General features: G+C 37.7%; 1 protein-coding gene across 1 annotated transcript in view; it reads right to left on the bottom strand.

Annotated features, from left to right (window-relative positions):
* Window positions 1–555: 555 nt before the first annotated feature.
* The window catches only part of GLIS1 (GLIS family zinc finger 1), a 223983-nt gene continuing 204095 nt past the window's right edge, over window positions 556–20443 (bottom strand). The window contains 3 exon segments of the mRNA XM_029283125.1: window positions 556–1146; window positions 6758–6925; window positions 13551–13720. Coding sequence (XP_029138958.1) covers window positions 1010–1146; window positions 6758–6925; window positions 13551–13720 — 475 coding nt within the window. The 3' untranslated portion in view covers window positions 556–1009.

The raw sequence follows: 20443 nt of genomic DNA, 5'->3' as shown, positions 1-20443 counted from the left end.
CCTAGGGGGGGGATTGTATAGGGATTTTAATAGGGATTTTATAACTTTTCTAAAAATAACAGGCTTATTTAATATATATTTTAATTGTTTTTAGATATTTATTGTATAGTTCCGTTTTTATTGCCTGTAAGCCGCCCTGAGTCCTTCGGGAGAAGGGCGGGGTATAAATTAAAGTAATAAATAATAAATAAATAAATAATTCTGTTTTCTATTAAAGCTGCTATTCATTTTGAGAAATGCAGTTGTATTAAATTCTTGCAGCCAAAATAACAATAGATTTAGTATAGCATATATCTTCTGGGACACTAGTTTTTATTCTTTTAGATTTCCCCTAATAAGCCAATTACATTACCTTCATGCAGAAAAAGCTGGAAAAGTGGAATATCAAAAGATAAATGGTTTGAATTACAGCATTTTGGGAAGAAGACAGAGAAATTGTGTATAGAACTGTATGAATTCTAAGTTAAAAGATAGTTCTCATTGACAGAATGAAGTAAAAAAAAGAGCACACTAATTTCCAATTTTTAATTTTTTCTTGTAAAATTGAAAATATAAAACCTGCTCAGCAAAGAGAAAACGTTTATGTACATGAGGTCTGTGAATTTTAAAGAAGTCCTTTTATAGTCAAGAAAACATCCCATGAATTAACTGTGATTAAAGGGACCAGCAGTCTTAAATTGAAAACATACTTCTTAAAAAAAAATCTTTACAAGCATATTTTATAATTTAAATTTATATTTTACTCAAAAGGACTTACACATCAAGCAGTTTTAAATGGTCCTCCTTCTCCCTTAAGAGAATCAGTTTCAAAGTGCCACAACAAAGGAATAGATACCAACAAATTACACAGTATATTCCTTTATAAAATAGATTGGTAAATGCGAGCAGTTGATTTAAATGAACACATAAAAGGTTGCAGATTAAATACAATCAAGGTAGGTCAACAACAATTCTGTAAATACAAAAGGCATTATAAGCATGGTAGACAAAGTAACAATTTAAGATAGACTTAGGTATCTGTGTAGATGGGAGGAATGTGATTTAAACAGTGATCAAAAGTGCCATTTTGGAAAAATCCATTATTCTCTTCAGTTCCATTGATAACTTCTTCTGATATGCTCTCTGCCTCAGAGATGACTTCATAGCCTGGAAATATGGTAAGCATATGAGATATATGAGTAACTATAAAGTAGCAAGAACAATCTGAATTGCAGGCTCAGACTAAATACGTATGATGCTCTACTGTACGTCCCCCCCCTTTTTTTTAATACAAAAGGCCTCCTAAGTTGTTTAGCAAGAAAGGGATGGAAGTTGCTTAACTCTTCTGCTTCCTTCCATCTGTCTACTGCAAATCTCCCTCGTTCCCTCTGGTTATCAGGAAGAAAGACGTGCACAACAAATAAGTAAATAAACAGGTGTCCAACAGCTTGGTGGGCTGAAATGCTTGTTTTATATTTCCCACAATTCCTGGCTGCCATAACTAATTGTGCTAGTTAGGAACTTGAATACTGCACTCCCAACACATCTGAAGCACATCAGATGGGGGATGCTGCCCTAGAACTTTAAAACTAATTGGTGCTTTAGTCTACACAGAAAACAATATTATAGCTTCCAGGAATGTGTAATGATGATAAGAATGGCTATTATTTCTTTCTACAGTGCCATTCAATCTGTTAACATGTTCAGTAACCATTCAACTTAAATGCCTACACATGTCATGACCTTGGTAATTATTCTGAATTACCAAGGATTGGTCATATATCAAATAAGATGTCATACTATTAGAAAGTGGTGACGGTTTCTTATGTTCTGGATCAAGGCATGGAAACAGAAGCTTTCTAAAATGGATTATAGTGACTGGACTTTTTTTTAAAAAAAAAACAACAACAAGTTTTATTAATTTTCCAATTTTACAAAGCTGCAAGTGTTAAGGAAGCAATATGGTGATTGGGTAGTCCATAATCAAATAACAAGCTCTTTCATGCATATGTCAGGTTACATCATCAAAACTTCCTCTCTATTTCCCTTAGTTATTGTATCACATTCAAATTAATACATTGCTAGTTATAACTCAGTCAGTTAAGACATTTATCAATATATTTTGTCTTATACACCTTCATATCCTGTTTTGAATTTTACCTAATTTCAGTTACAGTATTCCAGTTAACATAATATCCATAATCTTTAGATTTCGGGTGGCCCAAAGTTCCCTTAGTTCATTACAAAATAATTGTCATATCTAAAATACATTTATTATTTACTCAGATAGCTTCTTACTTTATTTCACAAACATATTCAATTTCTCTTCCTAATACCTCAAACCTTACTAATAAGATAACCTTTATCATCTCAATCCAACTTCTATATTATAATCCAAAACTATTATTGTAGTAACTATTTTTTTATTTCCCTTATAGATCTAGATCCTAAATATTAAATCAATTAGTATCTTTTAAATTCTCCTTAGGCCATTGAGTGAGATTTTAAAGAGATTTTAAACTCTTCTATTATAGGTCACATAAAAAAACATTTTTAAGTCTAACTCTAGTTTTCTTTTTGTGCCAAGCAGGCTTCCATAGTAGTGCCTCTAACTCCTCAGGTGGCTCTCCCTTCATCCCTACACATGTCATTTGGGTCAAGGGAGACCATCCAATTATCAATTTTTCAAAAGACCTGGCCTCTTCATAGTCATTAGATTGTTGATCCAATAATTCAGGTCTCCATATTTGGCTCAGTACATCTGTCGTCAGTTCAGTCTGGTCCTCTTTTTCTTCCGGTTTCAGCTGGTTTAAGTAGAAGGTCATGTTCAATGTTATAGTTGTTATTTAGTTGTCTGGTTTATCTGGGTTCTAAATGTGCTGTACATGTAAATCTTCAGCACCTTCCATCTTAGTGTTGCTTTCTTCAGTTTCTGATGCTGTTAAAATTGCAGGTTTTTTGGTTAAGATCAAGGTTTGGGTATCAGGGTTCTCAGTAGGTTGTAGCTGGTATATATTAATTCCTTCCTCTTCTATTGCCTTTTGGATTGTAGGTTCATCAGTTGGAGTCTGGGCTGCATTTTGTAGCTTTGAAGTGGCGCCTTTATTTTTCAGTCTGGAATTCATTAGCTCAGTAGCCTCAAGGATTTTTTCAAGTATCAGATTATAGTTAAGTTGTGGATAGTATTCCTCCATTTCTATGATGTTTACAGATAGTCCTTTAGTGGAGGCTATTTTTGATAAAAGACAATAGTGTTCACCTCCATTATAGAGAGTTGTTTTCACCATCCAGCTGTTTCAAGTTCTTATCTTTTTTGATAGTGCCAAAGCCAAATCTTAGTCTCACAAGTTTCCCAGTCAAAGAGAAATTCACTTGCTGTACCACATTTCACCACAAGATGTCCCCAGTGACATGTAAAGTCTTTCTCAAACTCAAGTTAGGCTTTTATATGGTTTGAAAAAATAACCTTTTTTTTCAGCTTAACAGATAAATAAAGTAATAAGTCCTTGTAAGAATAGGAAGCTTTTGGGGCCCCAAATATCCAAAAATTACAAGTCCAATTATTTAGTTGTTTAGATTAGTTGTTCTTTTTTTCCCCATAGCTTTATGTTCCCAGAGTAGGCAGAAGCCGCCAAGTTAGAAAGGGGGGAAAATTTCCAAAGGCTTTTACAGTAAGGTAGTTGGGGTGCAAGAAAGGTAAGGTCTCATCCAATTCCTCCACATTGCTTTCGTTGTGCTTGGTAGTGCTTTTGGCTTTCAGCTGGTACAGCTTAGTGATCGGCCATGTTAATGGCCGATCTTTTCTTTGTCGGTCCAAAGGAGCTGCCTCGGATCAAACGGAAGGGCTACCGCCCTTCCGCGATCTAGCGAGGGTCCTCCTCAGCGGTGGTCACCCCTCCAGGGTGACTTTCGACCCTTTCCAGGGTCTTCTGACGAAGGAAAACCGGACGGTGGAGAGAGCGCTCTCTCCGCACGTCCGCTAGCGCCACAATCCGGAACCGGAAGCCTAGTGACTGGACTTTTGATTTTGGTGGTGGTGGTGTTGTTCTTTAAGTCTCTGAAAAATATGCATCAGTAACAGCAAAATGCTGCTGTTATAGGACTGTCCTTTTTCAGTTTGGATTGTTTATTAGTGAACTGTTGCCTCTGCATTTCACAACTTCATACCCCTGCAGCTTTACTTGTAACAATCAAACATTTCTGAAGAACAATGTCTGTTTCTCATTAAATTCCTTCTTTTGAAAGATCTAATTGTTAAGTTTTCTCTTCTTTTATGCCTGTAGAAACCAAGTACGTATGTGCATACATACATACATACAGTGCTTTTTTTCTAAAAAAAAAAAAAAAAGTGCCGGAACTCACACATGTCATACAACCCGCCTTGCCTACCCTACAAGATTCCATCCAAAAAAGGTGCCGGAACTCTGTTCTGGGCGTTCTATGAGAAAAAAAGCCCTGCACACATACATATATACCATACATGAGTCTGAACAACTTCTGCTTTTTTCTGTTTTTAAGAAGAGATTGGCAACCATTTGTATGGAATGATATAGTGTCTCCTGCCTGAGCAGGGGGTTGATTAGAAGACCCCAAAGATCCCTTCCAACTCTGTTATTCTCCTGTACTGAAGAATGTGCTGTAAAGGAGCTAAGAGTATCAGCATTTTAATTGTAAGATCTTATTCCTAGGCTATAATTTACATTAAATGACAGAATTATAGCCAAAAATTGTTGATGCCAGACGCTCCAGCCTAAGCCAATCATGTAAAGATGTGGGAAGGACAAAGGGAGGAAAGCACACATCTGAAGATAAAAGGTGAAGATGGGGTTAAGGAAAGTACATGGTTCTGGGACTTTTTCCTGTTTCCCATAATTTCCAAACCATTTTTTCATTTCAGATCTTTTTGGAGAGATTCAAGTTCAGGAGAGATTCTAAACAGATAGCTACTGAAGTGAGAGCCACTCAGTGCTGAAAAGCATTAAAAACTCCACATGAATAAATTTGAAAATAAATTCAAGCACTCTTCTCTTTTTAGAAACTCTTACCATTCAAATTGTCAAAAGGATTTAGTTAAAGAAATACCCTAGACACGACTATAAACTATCCAAAGCTCTGAAATGGAAGTATTACTTCCTGACCATTTATAAGACTCACAGAGCAGTGCTCTGTTGTTGTACATAGCATTCCTAGTAAATATGCTCTTATGTAACATTGGTACTATTAAGAATCCAGGGGGAAAAGACAGAACAACTTAAATAAAGTCTCAGTGTGTCTTATGAGAGCAAATGATCAAATATGGATGTTAAAAGTTGCTTTGAAGGCTCCATCTTATGGAACTTTGTTTTTATTTATGGTAATGGCAGCAATACTTTTATGTGGTCAACGGTAGAAGGACGTACAAATATCTATAATGGAAGAATGGATGGTGAAGCTGGTGGAATTTGTAGAAATGGTGAAAGTGACAGCAAGCAATTAAAAAGACTTTAACAAATTTAATTTCTACCTGGAAATCATTTTTGGACTTTTTACAACAAATTAAAGGAAATGGAAAGTTTATTTGGGGATTTGATTATTAGAATTACATGGGATTATGGAAATAATGTACACAAATATTAATCTTAGAATAAGAGTTTGATATATTTTTACTTACATCTGTACTAAAGAAAATCATGTTCTATTTTTTTCTTTTTATTACTCTTACTATTTTAATAAGATTTAATATAATTAATACGATTTTGACTATATTGTTTTTTTTCTATTTTGATCTTGCATTTTCACTTTTTTTCATTCCTGAGCTTTTTCTTTCTCCAAATCTTTTTTCTGTTTTTCTTTTAAGGTGTTTTTTTTTTGAAAATTTATACATGCACACCCACACAAATTTCTCTTCAATGATCCCTCACAAATTACCAAAGGAAATTAATATGAGAATTTATATTTGCAAAAGGAATAACAATAAGCAGAGAAAGAAGAGGGCAGTGCTAATATTCAAAGCTACCCTGATAGGCACAGATTTTTTCCTCTGTCTGTAGTGAGACTATATTGAAGTCAACTGACATATGACTGATGGACAAATTTGGTTTGGTGAAAATTTTTCATTAAAGTTTTCATTCTACTAAAGAGAATCTCCAGTGAATCATTCATGAATATTGGGGATAGTCTTGAGAAAGCTGGAAGGAAGTTGAGAACGGGAAAACTGTTTCGTTCAATGCAGTTTTAAAATCATTATAACCTGTACACTAAAGTATTTAATCAAACTACCCTTTTAAAAAACTGACAGGATCTTATACGAATGTGACATTTGACTAATATTATAAAGATAGACATTTCCTTTATGAATGTTACTGTAAATATCCTTTAAAAAATTGCATGTTTATTTCTGTAAAATGAATGCTTTTAGCTTAAAGTCAGGTAGAGTCAAGCTATAAAACCAAGCAAATATTTAAATAAATGTATATCACTGCCAATTTGCAATTCTTTCTAGTATATTCCACTAATATTAGACTGGAGCAGATGTGTCATACTAATGCAATGATATCACAGTATCTGTCCGATTCAACTAAGTCACCCTTCTCTCACATAACTCTAAAATACATTTATTAGTTTCAACCTTGATAAAGCTCCTGTGGTTTAAAAAGAGACAATTAAAAAACCCCAGTTCAGAATCCAGGGGAAAATGTGACTGATCTTGTGTCTAAAAATGTAGATCCTCTATCCGTAGTGTTTTTGTTAAGGAAGAATGTCCAACTAAAATGATAGGAATATAGTCTAAATCAATTACCCGTTGAAGCTACAGGTGCACTGAGGATGTGATATCCATTTTGTCGCAGAGGGTTACAGCAATGAGATTCTCCTGATAGCACATCACTACTGAAAGATGAGTCCATTGTTCTGTAGCAATCTCCGTAGTGGAAGCAGTTTTGTATAGAGTGAAAGCTACCTTGGTAACCTGCAAACAGAGAGTGTTCAGACATTTAGAAGAATGCAACCTTTTACGTGAGCAAAAGCCAGATTCAAAGTCTGGCATCTGGCAAACACCCATTGCCTGATTTGGTTTAGCAGCACAGCAAATGAATCAAGAAGCATATTGCCCTTGATCAGCATTCCCCAATGGGCCACTATTGCCTAGTAAAGTTTTTAGCTACATGAACAGGGATGCTTTTATTCCATTAATACCAAATATTTTTCTCCTTTGCAGTGCAATGATGTTTCAGGCCAGAGTTGTCTAATATGGTCAGCTTCATCTCTGTTGGCCCTCTATTTTTTTTTTATTATAATGGAACAGCAATTTTGGTTTCAAATTATTTCTCTTTTTAACAATTCCTTCCCTAAATTGCTGCATTTCATCCAATATTTGAAGTTAAGGCTCACAGACTTTCCCATTTACCATAACTATTATCTGCTCTGTTCTCTGCTTGTATGTTTTTAATTTTTACCTATTGTTAACATTTGCAGTCATAGTGGACTCTTTAAAAGGTCCAACACAGAAACTGAACAGCTGGATGAGATTTTTTTTTCTTTTTCAAGAATGATGTTTGGCAGTTACAATAGCTGGGTTATAAATTGGCTTTGCCAATTACAGTGTTTCAGAGTGATTGCAAGTTACCCTGTGGAGAAGAGACAATCCAGTGAAACCTTTTTGTAGTTGTTGTTTCATGATAGCATCTCTACCGTGAGATTTTTGCACAGAGGTATCTCCCGCTTAAAAAGAATATTCCTTTTGCATAGAAGGATTTTTTTAAAAATTTTTTTTTGTTTTCAGGCTATCCAAGCAACTTGACTGTTCTCATTTTTCCTGAAAACATAGCTCCCAATATACTGTAAGAATGATTCAATTTGGTTAACTCTTCAAGATTCCTCTGTCTTCAGAATTAATACCAATGATGAGTGATGTCACAGTGCAGAAGGGAAGTTTCAAATGAGCCTTGCCAGCACTTAACCTAGTTATATCCATCATCAACAATGAACTTTTTGTTTTTGTTATTCCGTTTGTTTTTAACTGCTCACAATTTGTTGGCCTATGTACCTTTCAAAACGTATTTGTTTTTGTTATTCCGTTTGTTTTTAACTGCTCACAATTTGTTGGCCTATGTACCTTTCAAAACGTAATAGATGGTAACAGTAGGAGGTTAAAGTGACGTTCAAATCCTACAGCTATAGTGCAATTAACCACCACATGTGGTTTTGTGCAGAAATCTGAAGACATTTCTAAAAGATCCATATTTAAACTCTTAAGGGACTAAAATATGAACCATTCCATTAAACTGTGTACAATAAAATGACTATCATCCCCCGCCACATTTCCTTGTAAAAAAATTCACAAAACATTTCTATTTGTGTTAAGAACTGTAACACATTTTGGCAGCTGCAGCTAAGCTTGTCATTCACACTGCCACCAGCACAAGGTCCAACCACGTGGATTGCAGGCATTCCTTCAGTTTCTCAGATTTAAATCAAATCTGTGGCAACTAATTTCCAAAGAAGAATTTCCTAAGCATACTGTCGGTTTAAATGATCACTGTTAAATATTTTATGTGGAATAAAATATAGAAATACAACAGTTAATAAAGGAATCAACTATGTTCCAAACTTAACATTCAGCTATAATTTTGCTATATGTGATCTATATATAAAAAAAGCTGTAGTTAACCACATCATAAAGTATGCTGGTTGCTCCTATTTCCCTCAAGCTTCAGCCAAAAAATCTGAAGCAATTTCAAATGAGTGATAGAAGGAGTAGAAGTATTGGAATATGCCTCCTAAATGCCAATTCATTTGTGTCATTCCTTCTAATGTATGAATATAAATAAGTCAAACTCGTCAAATTATATAAAGTTTCTATGCGAAGACATCACGTAAGATATAAATAGTTGTACTATTTCATTTGATCGCCAAATTCTTTCAATTTATAATAATTTCCATCTGGATCTTACTTTAGTTAGTCATAACCTTATATTCTACTGGAATTTTGTTCTCAGCCATTGTCCAGGTATTCATATCCCTAACATGTCCGGAGATAGTTTGTTTGAGTTATTGTACCAAAAACAGAGTAGAAATACAAATACGCCTTTTCTTTTACAATGACTTTATAATTGATTTTGCAATTGGATGACTGTTCTTCATAATTTTTCGGCTTAAACTGAGTATTTATGTCTGCTAGCAGACACTGATTAAAAATGTATTCAGCTTAAGATTTGAAAGTATTAACAGAAACAAAGTGAGATTACCACAAATGACATGTTGGTGTTTGTCTGAGTTGACAATTACTACTTTTAAAAAAACCCTACGACACAGAACAAGTAGGGAAGTGCGGTCTTCTCCAAAAGCCTCAATTCAGGGTATTTTTTTCTTCTTCTGTTGCACTCACAAGCAGCTAAATTTTATCCTTGAGGTTCCATATTACTAGCTTTTAGTGATGCATTTCAGATGTGTTGGAGATCATTTCCATTATCTCAACCAATCTGTTGGATTGGTAAACCTGCGTATCTCTAAATTGCCAGATTGAGATAATGAGTTTTGTTTATTATTAATTTTTTTTAGCTTTCATTTATTACAGCAACAAATAATGTGCTGCAACAACCTCCATTTTCTCTTTTTGATAGCTTAGTTATCTTTTCATTGACAAAATGTAGTTTATTAATGTAAAATATATTATAGCCTCAGGCTTTTGAATTTGGATATGTCAAAAGCTTGAATTACCTTAATGAAACAAAGGCAAAACCTACTTTCATTCTGTCAATGCGCAATGGGGAAGAGAAACAGAAGGTCATGCAGATTGTAGCTGGAAAAGAAGCCTTAAGATTGTCCTCAACTAAGCGTAGTCCTCAACTTACAACCACAATCGAAACCATAATCTTTGTTGTTGAGAGAAGCAACCGTTAAGTGAGAGACCACATGACTACTTTGCTCAACAACCACATTTTTAGCACTCCTGGTTGTAGTTGTTTAGAAAACGTGTGGTTTGTTAAGTCCCAGGTAAGGAATGTTGGGGTGAGTCAGGGAGGTGGGGGAGATCCTAGAAGGCTCCACCTGGTGCTGAAAAACTTTGCAAGCAGGATTTTCAGCACCAGACCCAGAGAGACACTCATGCATGACCTACGCTGGCTCTCCCAGGATCTCTTGCACCTTCTTGAGGCAGCCCGCACTCCGTACATTACTACTCCTTCTCTGCACTGGCATCTGCTGAAATTCAAGCACACAACTGCTTAGGAGCAATGGGAAGTCACTGAAATAAGTCTGCAAAGGAGCCTTGTCTTCCAGCAAAGAAACAGTTGGGAGAACTGCTTTTTCCAAAAGTCCAGCTACTGCTACTGTGTGGTGCCAACTTTTCTCCACCTCCCTCTTCCTTTTCATCCCTTTTCGTTTTCTCCTCGCCGTCTGGCTGTTCTCCCTCCCTCTTCCTCCTCCCTTCATCCATCCTTTATTCTGCTCTTTTCACTCACTCTCAAACTGACCCCTTCTCTCTCTTTTACACATGCACAATTTCCTTCTCCCCATTCCTGCACAGATTCCTAGAGTAACAGGCAGCACCAGACAGATTGGATTTGGCTTGACCTCCTGAGGGTTAAAACCATCCTCCTAGAGAGGTGGATCTGTTTCCTCTCTCAAAATCCCTTTGATGGACTTGCTTCCTTTCTAGGAATCAGCTCTTTTCCTCTCCTGCTCCCTCCTGCTCCACCGTGTTTTTCCTGCTATCCAGGCCAAAGGCACAAGTGCTGTTTCAAGGGGAGAGGGGAGTTGGCATTTCAGCAAATTTCTGCCACTCCTAAACAATTGCACATATGTATCCCAAAGGCAACTGGACTTTCTTGTTTTTCTTTGAAGATGTTTTGTTTCTCATCCAAGAAGCTTCTTCAGTTCTTTGGGATAACTATGACCTGGATGACTGAGAATCTCCATAGACAACTGCACATATGGAGATTTAGTCTGCTTGGATTTGAAATCTTCCTATGTCTTAGCTTTCTGCAAGTTTAGCTCTAATCTGGTGCTGAAAGATTTCTTATACAAAAAGACGTTGAGCTGGTTACTAGTATAGTTTCTTGTTGATTCTGTAAAGTTTTTCCCACAAGAACAAAGATAAATGGAAGGTTAAGAACTAGCTGTATTTCCAGCCACAATTTAACTACTGAATCAATATAGCAATGTAATTTCTTACATGCTGAAGTAATTGTCTAAACTGGTTCTCTATGCAGAAAAAGTAGAGTATAAAATCTATTCATGTAACCAGTGAAGGACAACAAACATAATTAAAACCATACTAAAATTACTCCAACAGTAATTAAGTATTATTAATGAGCCAGACGTACGTCTGTTCTCACAAATTTTTGGCATACCCCAGAAAATTACTAATATTTCTGATAAAATCTGAAGGTTCTGAACAAATCCATGGTCCATCTATGGTTTGCCTGAGTTGCAAACACCTGAACTAGGAAATTTCTCCAGTCAACCTAGCTTAAGGTCAACTAGATTTCTGTAGTTGTGCTCATATTGCACACTTATTCCAGGTTAACTTTACGGTATACTCAACGAAATTTTCTGACACACTGAACATTTGTTATATACTGAATTAAAATATTCTTGGCTGGTTAATAGTTCAGGACATCATGCACCTACTCCTCAACCTTTTTACTTTTTTTTTGCTGGGAGATGAAGCTTTTTTGGAAACCTATGTTAGCTAATAACTTGTATAGACCTCTTTAACTGTTACTAAACCTGTCCAAAACTAGGCTAAAAAAGCAGGTTCACAAAAAGACATAAATGGGAAATGGTATACTCGAACTAGGATTTTTGCCATTTGTGATAAATAATAATAATAATGATAAAGTTGGAAGGGACCTTGGAGATCATCTAGTCCAACCCCCTGCTCAGGCAGGAAACCCTATACCATTTCGGACAAATGGCTGTTCAGTTTCTTCTTAAAAACTGCCAGTGTTGGCGCGTTCACCGCTTCTGGAGGCAGGTTGTTCCACTGGTTAATTGTTCTAACTGTCAGGAAGTTTATCCTTAGTTCTAGGTTGCTTCTCTCCTTGATTAGTTTCCATCTGTTGCTTCTTGTCCTGCCTTCAGGCGCTTTGGAACATAGCTTGACTCCATTTTCTTTGTGGCAGCCCCTCAGATATTGGAACACTGCTATCATGTCCCCCCTCGTCCTTCTCTTCATTAAACTAGACATACCCAATTCCAGCAACCGTTCCTTATATGTTTTAGCCTCCAGTCCCCTAATCATCTTTGTTGCTCTTCTCTGTACTCTTTCTAGAGTCTCAACATCTTTTTTACAACATGGTGACCAAAACTGGATGCAGTATTCCAAGTGTGGCCTTACCAAGGCTTTGTAAAGTGGTATTAATACTTCACGTGATCTTGATTCTATCCCTCTGTTAATGCAGCCTAGCACTGTGTTGGCTTTTTTGGCAGCTGCAGCACACTGCTGGCTCATATTTAAATGATTGTCCACTAGAAATGCAGACTCCTTTTCAAATGCTAGATAGATACGTAGCAGTGGTAAACTGTAGCATTCAAGAAAACATCCGTGAAAAATTGAAGACATCAGTGGTTGCTTGCTCTTTCATTATTTTTCCTCATTAGCATTTATGTGGCGACTGCATTTGAATGTGTCAAACTGTGTACTTCACTAGCACTGCATTATCTCACAAAGCGTGGCTACTTCTACCAGTAAAAATGGATTACTATTTTTATTACAAAATAGAAAAATACATTTTCCATTTACTATAGTCAATTGTGCCAATGAGAGGGCTGAGGTGGCTCAGCCATTAAGATGCTGGGCTTGTCAGCTGGAAAGTCAACAGCCCAGGTTCGAGACCTAAATGCTGCGTGGCAGGGTGAGCCCGTTATCTGCTCCAGGTAGAGTAGATTAACAGGTACCACTTTGGTGGGAAGGTAACAGTGTTCCATGCCCCTCGGCATATAGTCATGCTGGCCACATGATCACAAAAGCATCTTCAGACAATGCTGGCTCCCTCAGCTAAGAAATGGAAATGAAACCGTCCCCTAGACTCGGACATGACTTTAATTTTACCTTTATTATGCCAATGACGCTATCGATACTATTTCTGCTTCATATGAAAATATAAAATATTTGCCATTTCCTAAAGCATGATGTAAATGATTCAAATGGTTCCCTCTAAGCTGGCGCTGATCAGCTTGAGTGACATCTCCAATAAGGGAAGCACAGCTCCCATAATCACTCAAAGCCCATAGCATTTGGGATTATACAAGCTGCTGTCAAATGCCAAATTTCATTTCAAATTAAACATTATGAGAAACACAGAGGACCCGCTGAAAACAGCAAGCTCATGTTGCTTTCCTGTTCATGAGGAATAATACAACAGGCTATACAGTCTAAAGTCATTACATTTCCCATGTCCCCATCTTTTATCCAGATTATAAAATGGCAAAGATGGATCTTGCCTGACATAATTATGTCAAGGCACAGTATAACTTTCAATATACTTTGGTTGTTATGGTTACTTTGGCCCTGAGAGTGGATTCGTGTATGCGTTTTACATTTCTTTATGCATGGTGCATCCTTCTATAAATATACAGTATAGAATTACCTTGTGGCCCCTGCTGCGTAGAATGGCTTGGAAACGGCAGATATAATTTATTTGCTGAGAAATGATGCCCATTTGGAGACTGGCTCTGTGATGGTGATGAGCTGTGTTTCTGAAGGAGGGAAGGAGCAACTACAGCTTTCAGTGGGCTAACAAGAGTATTTGGAACAATCCTGGAACCAGAAAAGAGAGAGAGAGAAAAAAGAGATGATCAGTTGGGTTTCATCTCATCATTGGTGCTCCATAAATGAGAACTTTAAAAAAAAATAATATCACTTTTTGATTATAAGTGGATTGAAAAGTACAGGATAACTAAAAATTCTTCCATAAAGCATTGACTTGAACATATTCCTGAAGACACATAAATAGTGGTTGCCTTTTTAATGACACCCTGGCGTCCCAGGTGACCGTCCTGCCCCCGCAGGCTGACTGCATTCTGAGTGCTTCCCTTTCACCCGGGACACCAGGCCCCACGGACTCGCTGCCTCCTGTGTGTGCGCCCAGGCAGGTTCGGCTTCTCGCCAGCTTCGGTTTGCCCAGCCCCAAGGAAGGGTGTCTTTCATCATTCCTCACAGGCGTTTCTTGCCTGTTCTTCTCCCTCCCTCATCGCAAAAATCTTCCTGCCACCCTGCTCTTAAGGCTGTGTGGCTCTTGTCCGGGAATTTACAGTGGCCTTTTAAGCCATGGTCACCGGCCATGCTGGCAACCTCTCCCCCTCCCCTTGTCCCTTCCTGGGCAGGGAGGGAGGGAGGGAGGGAGGAAAAAAGGAGATGGGAATGAGAAAAAGGGAGGCAGGGGAGAGAGGGAAGCAGGAAGGAAGGAAGGAAGGAAGGAAGGAAGGAAGGAAGGAAGGAAGGAAGGAAGGAAGGAAGGAAGGAAGGAAGGAAGGAAGGAAGGAAGGAAGGAAGGAAGAAGGGAGATTGGAATGAGAGGGAGTGAGGGTCTAAGGGAAGTCCTGCCTTAGCACTTGGGCACCAGCAGCCCTGCTGCCCTTTTGCCATCCCCTTGCCCCCTCCTCTTGGCCTATCCCGATGGTCTCCCATTCTATCGTTAAGGATGCTTTGGTTACAAAGCCGGGTCTCCTCACATGGAGAGGGAGTGGGCCTCTCTCTGACCCACACACTTTGCCCTCCTGCACCCACCATGAGCAACCTGGCCAAGGAGAGTGAGCACAGCAGCAGCAGCCTCGAGGAGGAGGTAAGCGCAGCTAGGCACCTCCTCAGGGAAGTGGGGCTGGACTGGGTTGAGCTGAGGGATTCTGATGCCCTGGGAGCTCGAGGGGTGGGCTGGGCGCTTGCCCTCCGCTCCCCAGGGCTCTGGGCAGCCCACGCCAATGTCCAGGAGTACCCCATGTGGCCCAAGAGGGACTGTGAGGCTCCTCCGATGGACCATTGACTTTGCTTGTCAAAAGGTCACAAAGACCACATGACCCTGGGACACTGACTATCATAAATATGGATTAGTTGCCAAGCATCCAAATATAAATCACATGACCCTGGGGATGCTACAATGGTCATAAGTATGAAAAATGCTCATAAGTCATTTTTTTCAGTGCTGTTGTAACTTCAAACAGTCACTAAGCGAACTGTTGTAAATTGAGTATTACCTGTACTTTATCACTTTTTTCCTTTCTTTTTTTTTTGGTCATCAAGTTTTTGACACCTTGCTAGGCGACTGGTGGTACTTGAATATTGCCATATCCTAAAAGTGGTATAATCCGTGAAAAGGTTGAAAAGCCCTGTTCTAGATAGTTTAATCTGATCACCACCAAATTTCAAAGAGTTCTGATGTTCATACACTGTAATGCCCTGGAAACTGTTTCTGGGAAGAGAGACTCCACAAAATCTCATATTGTAAGCACATTTGTTACAGCACATTAGGAGCCACTGAAACAATACAATGTGGTTCTTACTGAGATCCACAACACAAATGCTCAATAGTGGCGACTACCTGTAGCTCAGGTGTAGGATGAGGTGAAGGTTCTTTCAAATGGATTAGAAATCAGCGTAAAACATTTCATTTCCTGGGATCACTGCAGTTAGCAATAGTTATACCGGCCCACACAAACTGAAACATCCTGGATTTTATCCTTGCCTGTGTCTGGCTTGAAATGGTTCAGCAGAACTTACGGAATAGTTTGTTCCGGTTTGAAACAAAACAGACTCCCCATTTCATGCACATCACGAGGTCCTACGTTTGTGCAACCACATGCTTCAAAAGATTTTTTGGGAGATTGAATTCAAAGTGCTGCACATACTGCTACATGCACAAGAATTATTGCTATATTTAATATGCTCTGAAACAAGGGAAATAATGTAATTAACATTATTTTTCATGGTTAGGATTTTTACTGTCTCCATATTTGAATGGCTGTATGTAAATTTGTTGTCAGGCAGGATGCCATTGCCAACCTAAATCCTATGCATAATACAACAATCCCAGATTGCTGTAGAGTTTCTACATTAATATAAAATAAGCCATCATTATTTTATCTTTTAATAGAGGTTTATTTGTAATTCAGTTTCCCACCAGTAAAAGAGAGGAGGAAGATAAATATGGAGGTTGAGGTGATGATTATGAGAACTGGAATATTTAAACTTGTCACTATGATCCTTGATCTCATTAAGAGGCATTCCCCTGGGCCCCCAGATTCCCTTTGAAGGCTCTCTTCCCTCCTTACACCTTTTCCTCTTTACACAGGGTCTACACTTCTTTTGAGTGACCGGCTCTGCAGTGTAAATGGCAAAAACCCTAGTTCAAGTGGACCATTTCCCATTTACATGTAGTCCTTGACTTACGACCACAAGTGAGCCCAGAATTTCTGTTGGTAAGTGAAAAAGTTAAGTGAGTTTTTGTCCCATTTTACCACCTTTCTTGCCACAGTTGTTAAGTGAATCACTGCAGTTGTTAAGCTAGTAACAGGGTTGTTACGTGTATCTGGCTTCCCCACTGACTTTGCTTGTCAGAAGGTCGCAAAAGAAGAAGGTCACATAAACTCAGGACGTTGCACCCATCCATAAATATGAATCAGTTGTCAAGCGTCTGAATTTTGATCACGTGACTCTGGGGATGCTACACTGGTCATAAGTATGAGAAACAATCATAAGTCCCTTTTTTTCAATGTGGTTGTAACTTTGAACAGTCACTAAACAAACTGTTGTAAGTCAAGGACTACCTGTATACATATTTCCATATGTTGTTATAGTTGTACTTTTTAATGTTTTGTATTATTTTTTTATTGCTGGAGTTTTAAAATGCAAACCACCAACAGTCTGTGTGAATCTGCTGTATGTGAATGTCATAATAAAATAAAAAATATGCATGCATGCCCCAAAATGTGCCTTCACACATGTGTGCATGCACACACATACATTTTAAGGTATTGATTTTCACGCTTCGCTACCAAGTTGGTCCCTTTTAATATGTTCCTGACAACAGAAAATACAACACAGCCTGTGTAATTGGTAACTACTTTGAAAGGATATAAGAATAAATGACTAAAATCTATTTCTTTTTTACTTACACTTGGGGGTAGAATACAACCACAACAGAGACATGGATGTTTCCAATATGAACACTGTCTCACTTTGTTGTTGTTTGGGAAGAAAAGCTTTGACAGTGAAATTCTTCTCTTAGACAATGGATCTCAATATTTCTTCTATCCATCCCAGCAGGAAGAAGATCAGATCCAGAGTTCAGCCCATCTGTACTTTATCTCAAATAAATTCCTGTATGGTTTGTGATGTGGTGCTTGCCTGTAACTTCAAACCACTTTATCAAGTGCTGTGGTTACTTACTAAATGCTAACACAAAAGAAAAACAATAGTCCTATAAAACAGTAGAGAAGAATGGCCAATTCATGTATTGAGCATCACATACTGCTATGTGTTTGATATAACATGAACAATCTATTGTGGCAAAAATGTATTTTGGTGAAGGAAATATGCCCAATACAGTATCTCATACTACAACTTTTCAAAGAACCCAAACAATGTTATTGTGTATCCCAATCAGCATAGAGACAAACCACTAAATTAACAAAGCAATGGTTTCTAACATATGGCTTGATCTAATTAGTATGGCCCCAGCAATTGTGGTGGAGAATCTGTTTTATAAGAAGCACACCCAAAATGTAGAAGGATACACATTCCTATTGTGTATATGCTTTGGAAGCAAACAGGTGAACATTTACATTCAACCCAATCTTATATCAAATTAATTCTTAAAACATAGGATGCTAGAAGAACTGAAGAAGATTCTTGGATGAGAAGTGAAACGTTTTCAAGGGTAAAAACCAAGAAAGTCCAGTTGGCCTTTTGAAAAGCACGTTTGGGGCAATCATGCCCTGGATGATTGAAAATCTCCATAGACATGCCAGAAGAATATTACAGGATCTGAAATTATCACACAAATTCAAGACCATTGTCTGATAAATAACCAAAAGTCACTGGTTATTTGAAAGCTAGTTTATATCTAATATTAGCATTTGTCTGATTTTCTATAAGAAATGAACTGATAAGGAATAGTTGATGAGCAATTTTGGAGCCACTTATTCATCCAGCCCACAGCTAGTTTGCCAATCAGAATGTCAAAGACACACTGTCAAATCATCCTTCCCTGGTAATTGTAACCAAACCTTCCTTTTTGTCTTGAGTCGGTTCCTAGGGTTGTCTGCTTAGTCATATGAAAAGTATCATTCAGAAAACATAAACATTACAGTATAAAAATGAAAATTATCAAGAGGTTTAATGTATCTTTTGTAACATTATGCCTTGATGTATCTGTTTTTACTTCAGACTTCTGTAATTAACAAACCAAATGAACGTTTTCACAGAATATTTTTTATTGCATTGGATATTAGTGTTACCATGAACTCCTTAGATGAAAGACAGATGACTACAATCTACTAATCCTGAAGAAAAGTCTCTATACTCTACAGGATTGGTGTATGATAGCAGCTGCAAGATAATTATTTCTGGACAGTTTTTATAACTGCGATGCCTTGTGGAGGATTACATTAAGATACATGCAGTTCAGATTTGAACAGAGGCCAACATTTTAGGAGTGCTACTCATTCTGCTGCTCTAATGGTACATGGAAATGGCCTTGGGAGATAGGGGGGGGAAAGCCTCAGCCAGAGGGATGGTTAGACGAGGTAGTTTAGCAAAGGGGACACGGCAAATGTCTCTGAAGGGACCCTCCCTAGTAGTTTGGGCTGTAAGGAGTGAAATGTATTTTCAGACTTGCAAGATTGATGTCAGCCGTGTAAGGTAGTCCAAACAGGAAGCAAGACCAAATGGACTAATTTTACTTTACTGTGAGCTTACATTAACAGAATCATTAACGTTAACAATCTGAAAGTAAATTTCTTTCCTGTTGACTTTACAGCCCAAGAAATGATTTGGAAATTATTTGGTACAAAATGCAGCAGCCAAATTTCTGCCTGTATTAAATACCTATTCATTGGTTGCCAATAGATTGACTTGTAAATCTCTCTATTGTTGATTCCAGGGTACTTTATGGACCATCTTGTTCAAGTGCATTTCAGTGCACTCATGCTTGTAGGAAACCGAAAAGGACCTGGGCATAAAGGCAGACCATCACTGTTATGTAAACCACACTTTGGAATGCTTTGCCCCTCCCCCCCAGAATTGCACCTGAAATCACCAATATGAGACTTCTGCAAAGTGGTCAAGACTTCAGTGTTTGAAAGAGCATTCAGGAGTTCAGTATTGTCGGTTTTGATTGTTTTGTCAACCATCTCATTTAATTTTTCAACATTTTTTCCAGATCTTTATTCTCTGTAAACTGCCAAGAGTTTTACTGAGCTGGATGGTATAGACCAGGGGTAGGCAGCCTTGGCTCTTTTATGACTCGTGGACTTCAACTCCCAGAATTCCTGAGCCAGCTTTGCTGGCTCAGGAATTCTGGGAGTTGAAGTCCACGAGTCATAAAAGAGCCAAGGTTACCTACCCCTGGTATAGACATATCAATCAATCAATCAATCAATCAATCAATCAATCAATCAATCAATCAATCAACGTTTACTCCACCCCTCCAATTTTTTGGTAAAACAATGTTCTAGAAACAAGCAATATAGAGAGAATTAAAAGTCTAATTTGTAAATGATGAAGTGTAAATCATGTGAATTATAAACATTTCAATGCAGATATAGTATCTAGATATCAAAGCTAACTGGAAAGAAAGTAAGAAAAAAGACCAGGAAAGAAAAAAAAATCTCACACCTTAACACTGATTTTCATCTCTTCCCATAATATTAAAAATGAAGTGCAAAGCTCTCCTAATTAGATTTCTGTAGAGTGCTCCGTTTCTTTCTATGCATTTCTAGGTCTAGCCTTAGGGGAATTTCTGTCAACATAGGCTCAGGAAATACTCTTACCATAGACTTTCTAGAGAAAAAGAAGAAAAAAACGGAAGTTTGGTGCACTTTACTACTAATCAGTCCCAGGTGCCTTTGCCTTATTTCACAGAATATGCAGCATTCGTTTTAATAGCATGTTACTAAATCAGTCTCGTTTTAATAGCATGTTACTAAATCAGTCTCTGTCGTTTTCTCTTCAAAATATTCTATTTATTTATTTTACATTACATTACTGTAAGCAAGAAACAAATATACTATTGTGTTATATCATATTATACATTCTATTGGAATTCAAACTCTGGACAGTCAGTGTCCCTGGTAGTTCCCCCATATAATTTTTATGGTCCTAGATTTAGTTGGACCAAAATCTGTCCGTCTGTCTGTCTGTCTGTCTGTCTGTCATCCATCCATCCATCCATCCATCCATCCATCCATCCATCATCTCTCTCTCTCTCTCTCTCTCTCTCTCTCTCTCTCTCTCTCTCTCTCTCTCTCTCTCTCTCTCTCTCTCTCT

The sequence above is a fragment of the Protobothrops mucrosquamatus genome, unplaced genomic scaffold (genome assembly GCF_001527695.2).
Source record: "Protobothrops mucrosquamatus isolate PMUCROS unplaced genomic scaffold, P.Mucros_1.0 scaffold24, whole genome shotgun sequence".
NCBI classification, from domain to species: domain Eukaryota; kingdom Metazoa; phylum Chordata; class Lepidosauria; order Squamata; family Viperidae; genus Protobothrops; species Protobothrops mucrosquamatus.
This window is presented reverse-complemented; position numbering and strand designations above follow the sequence as displayed.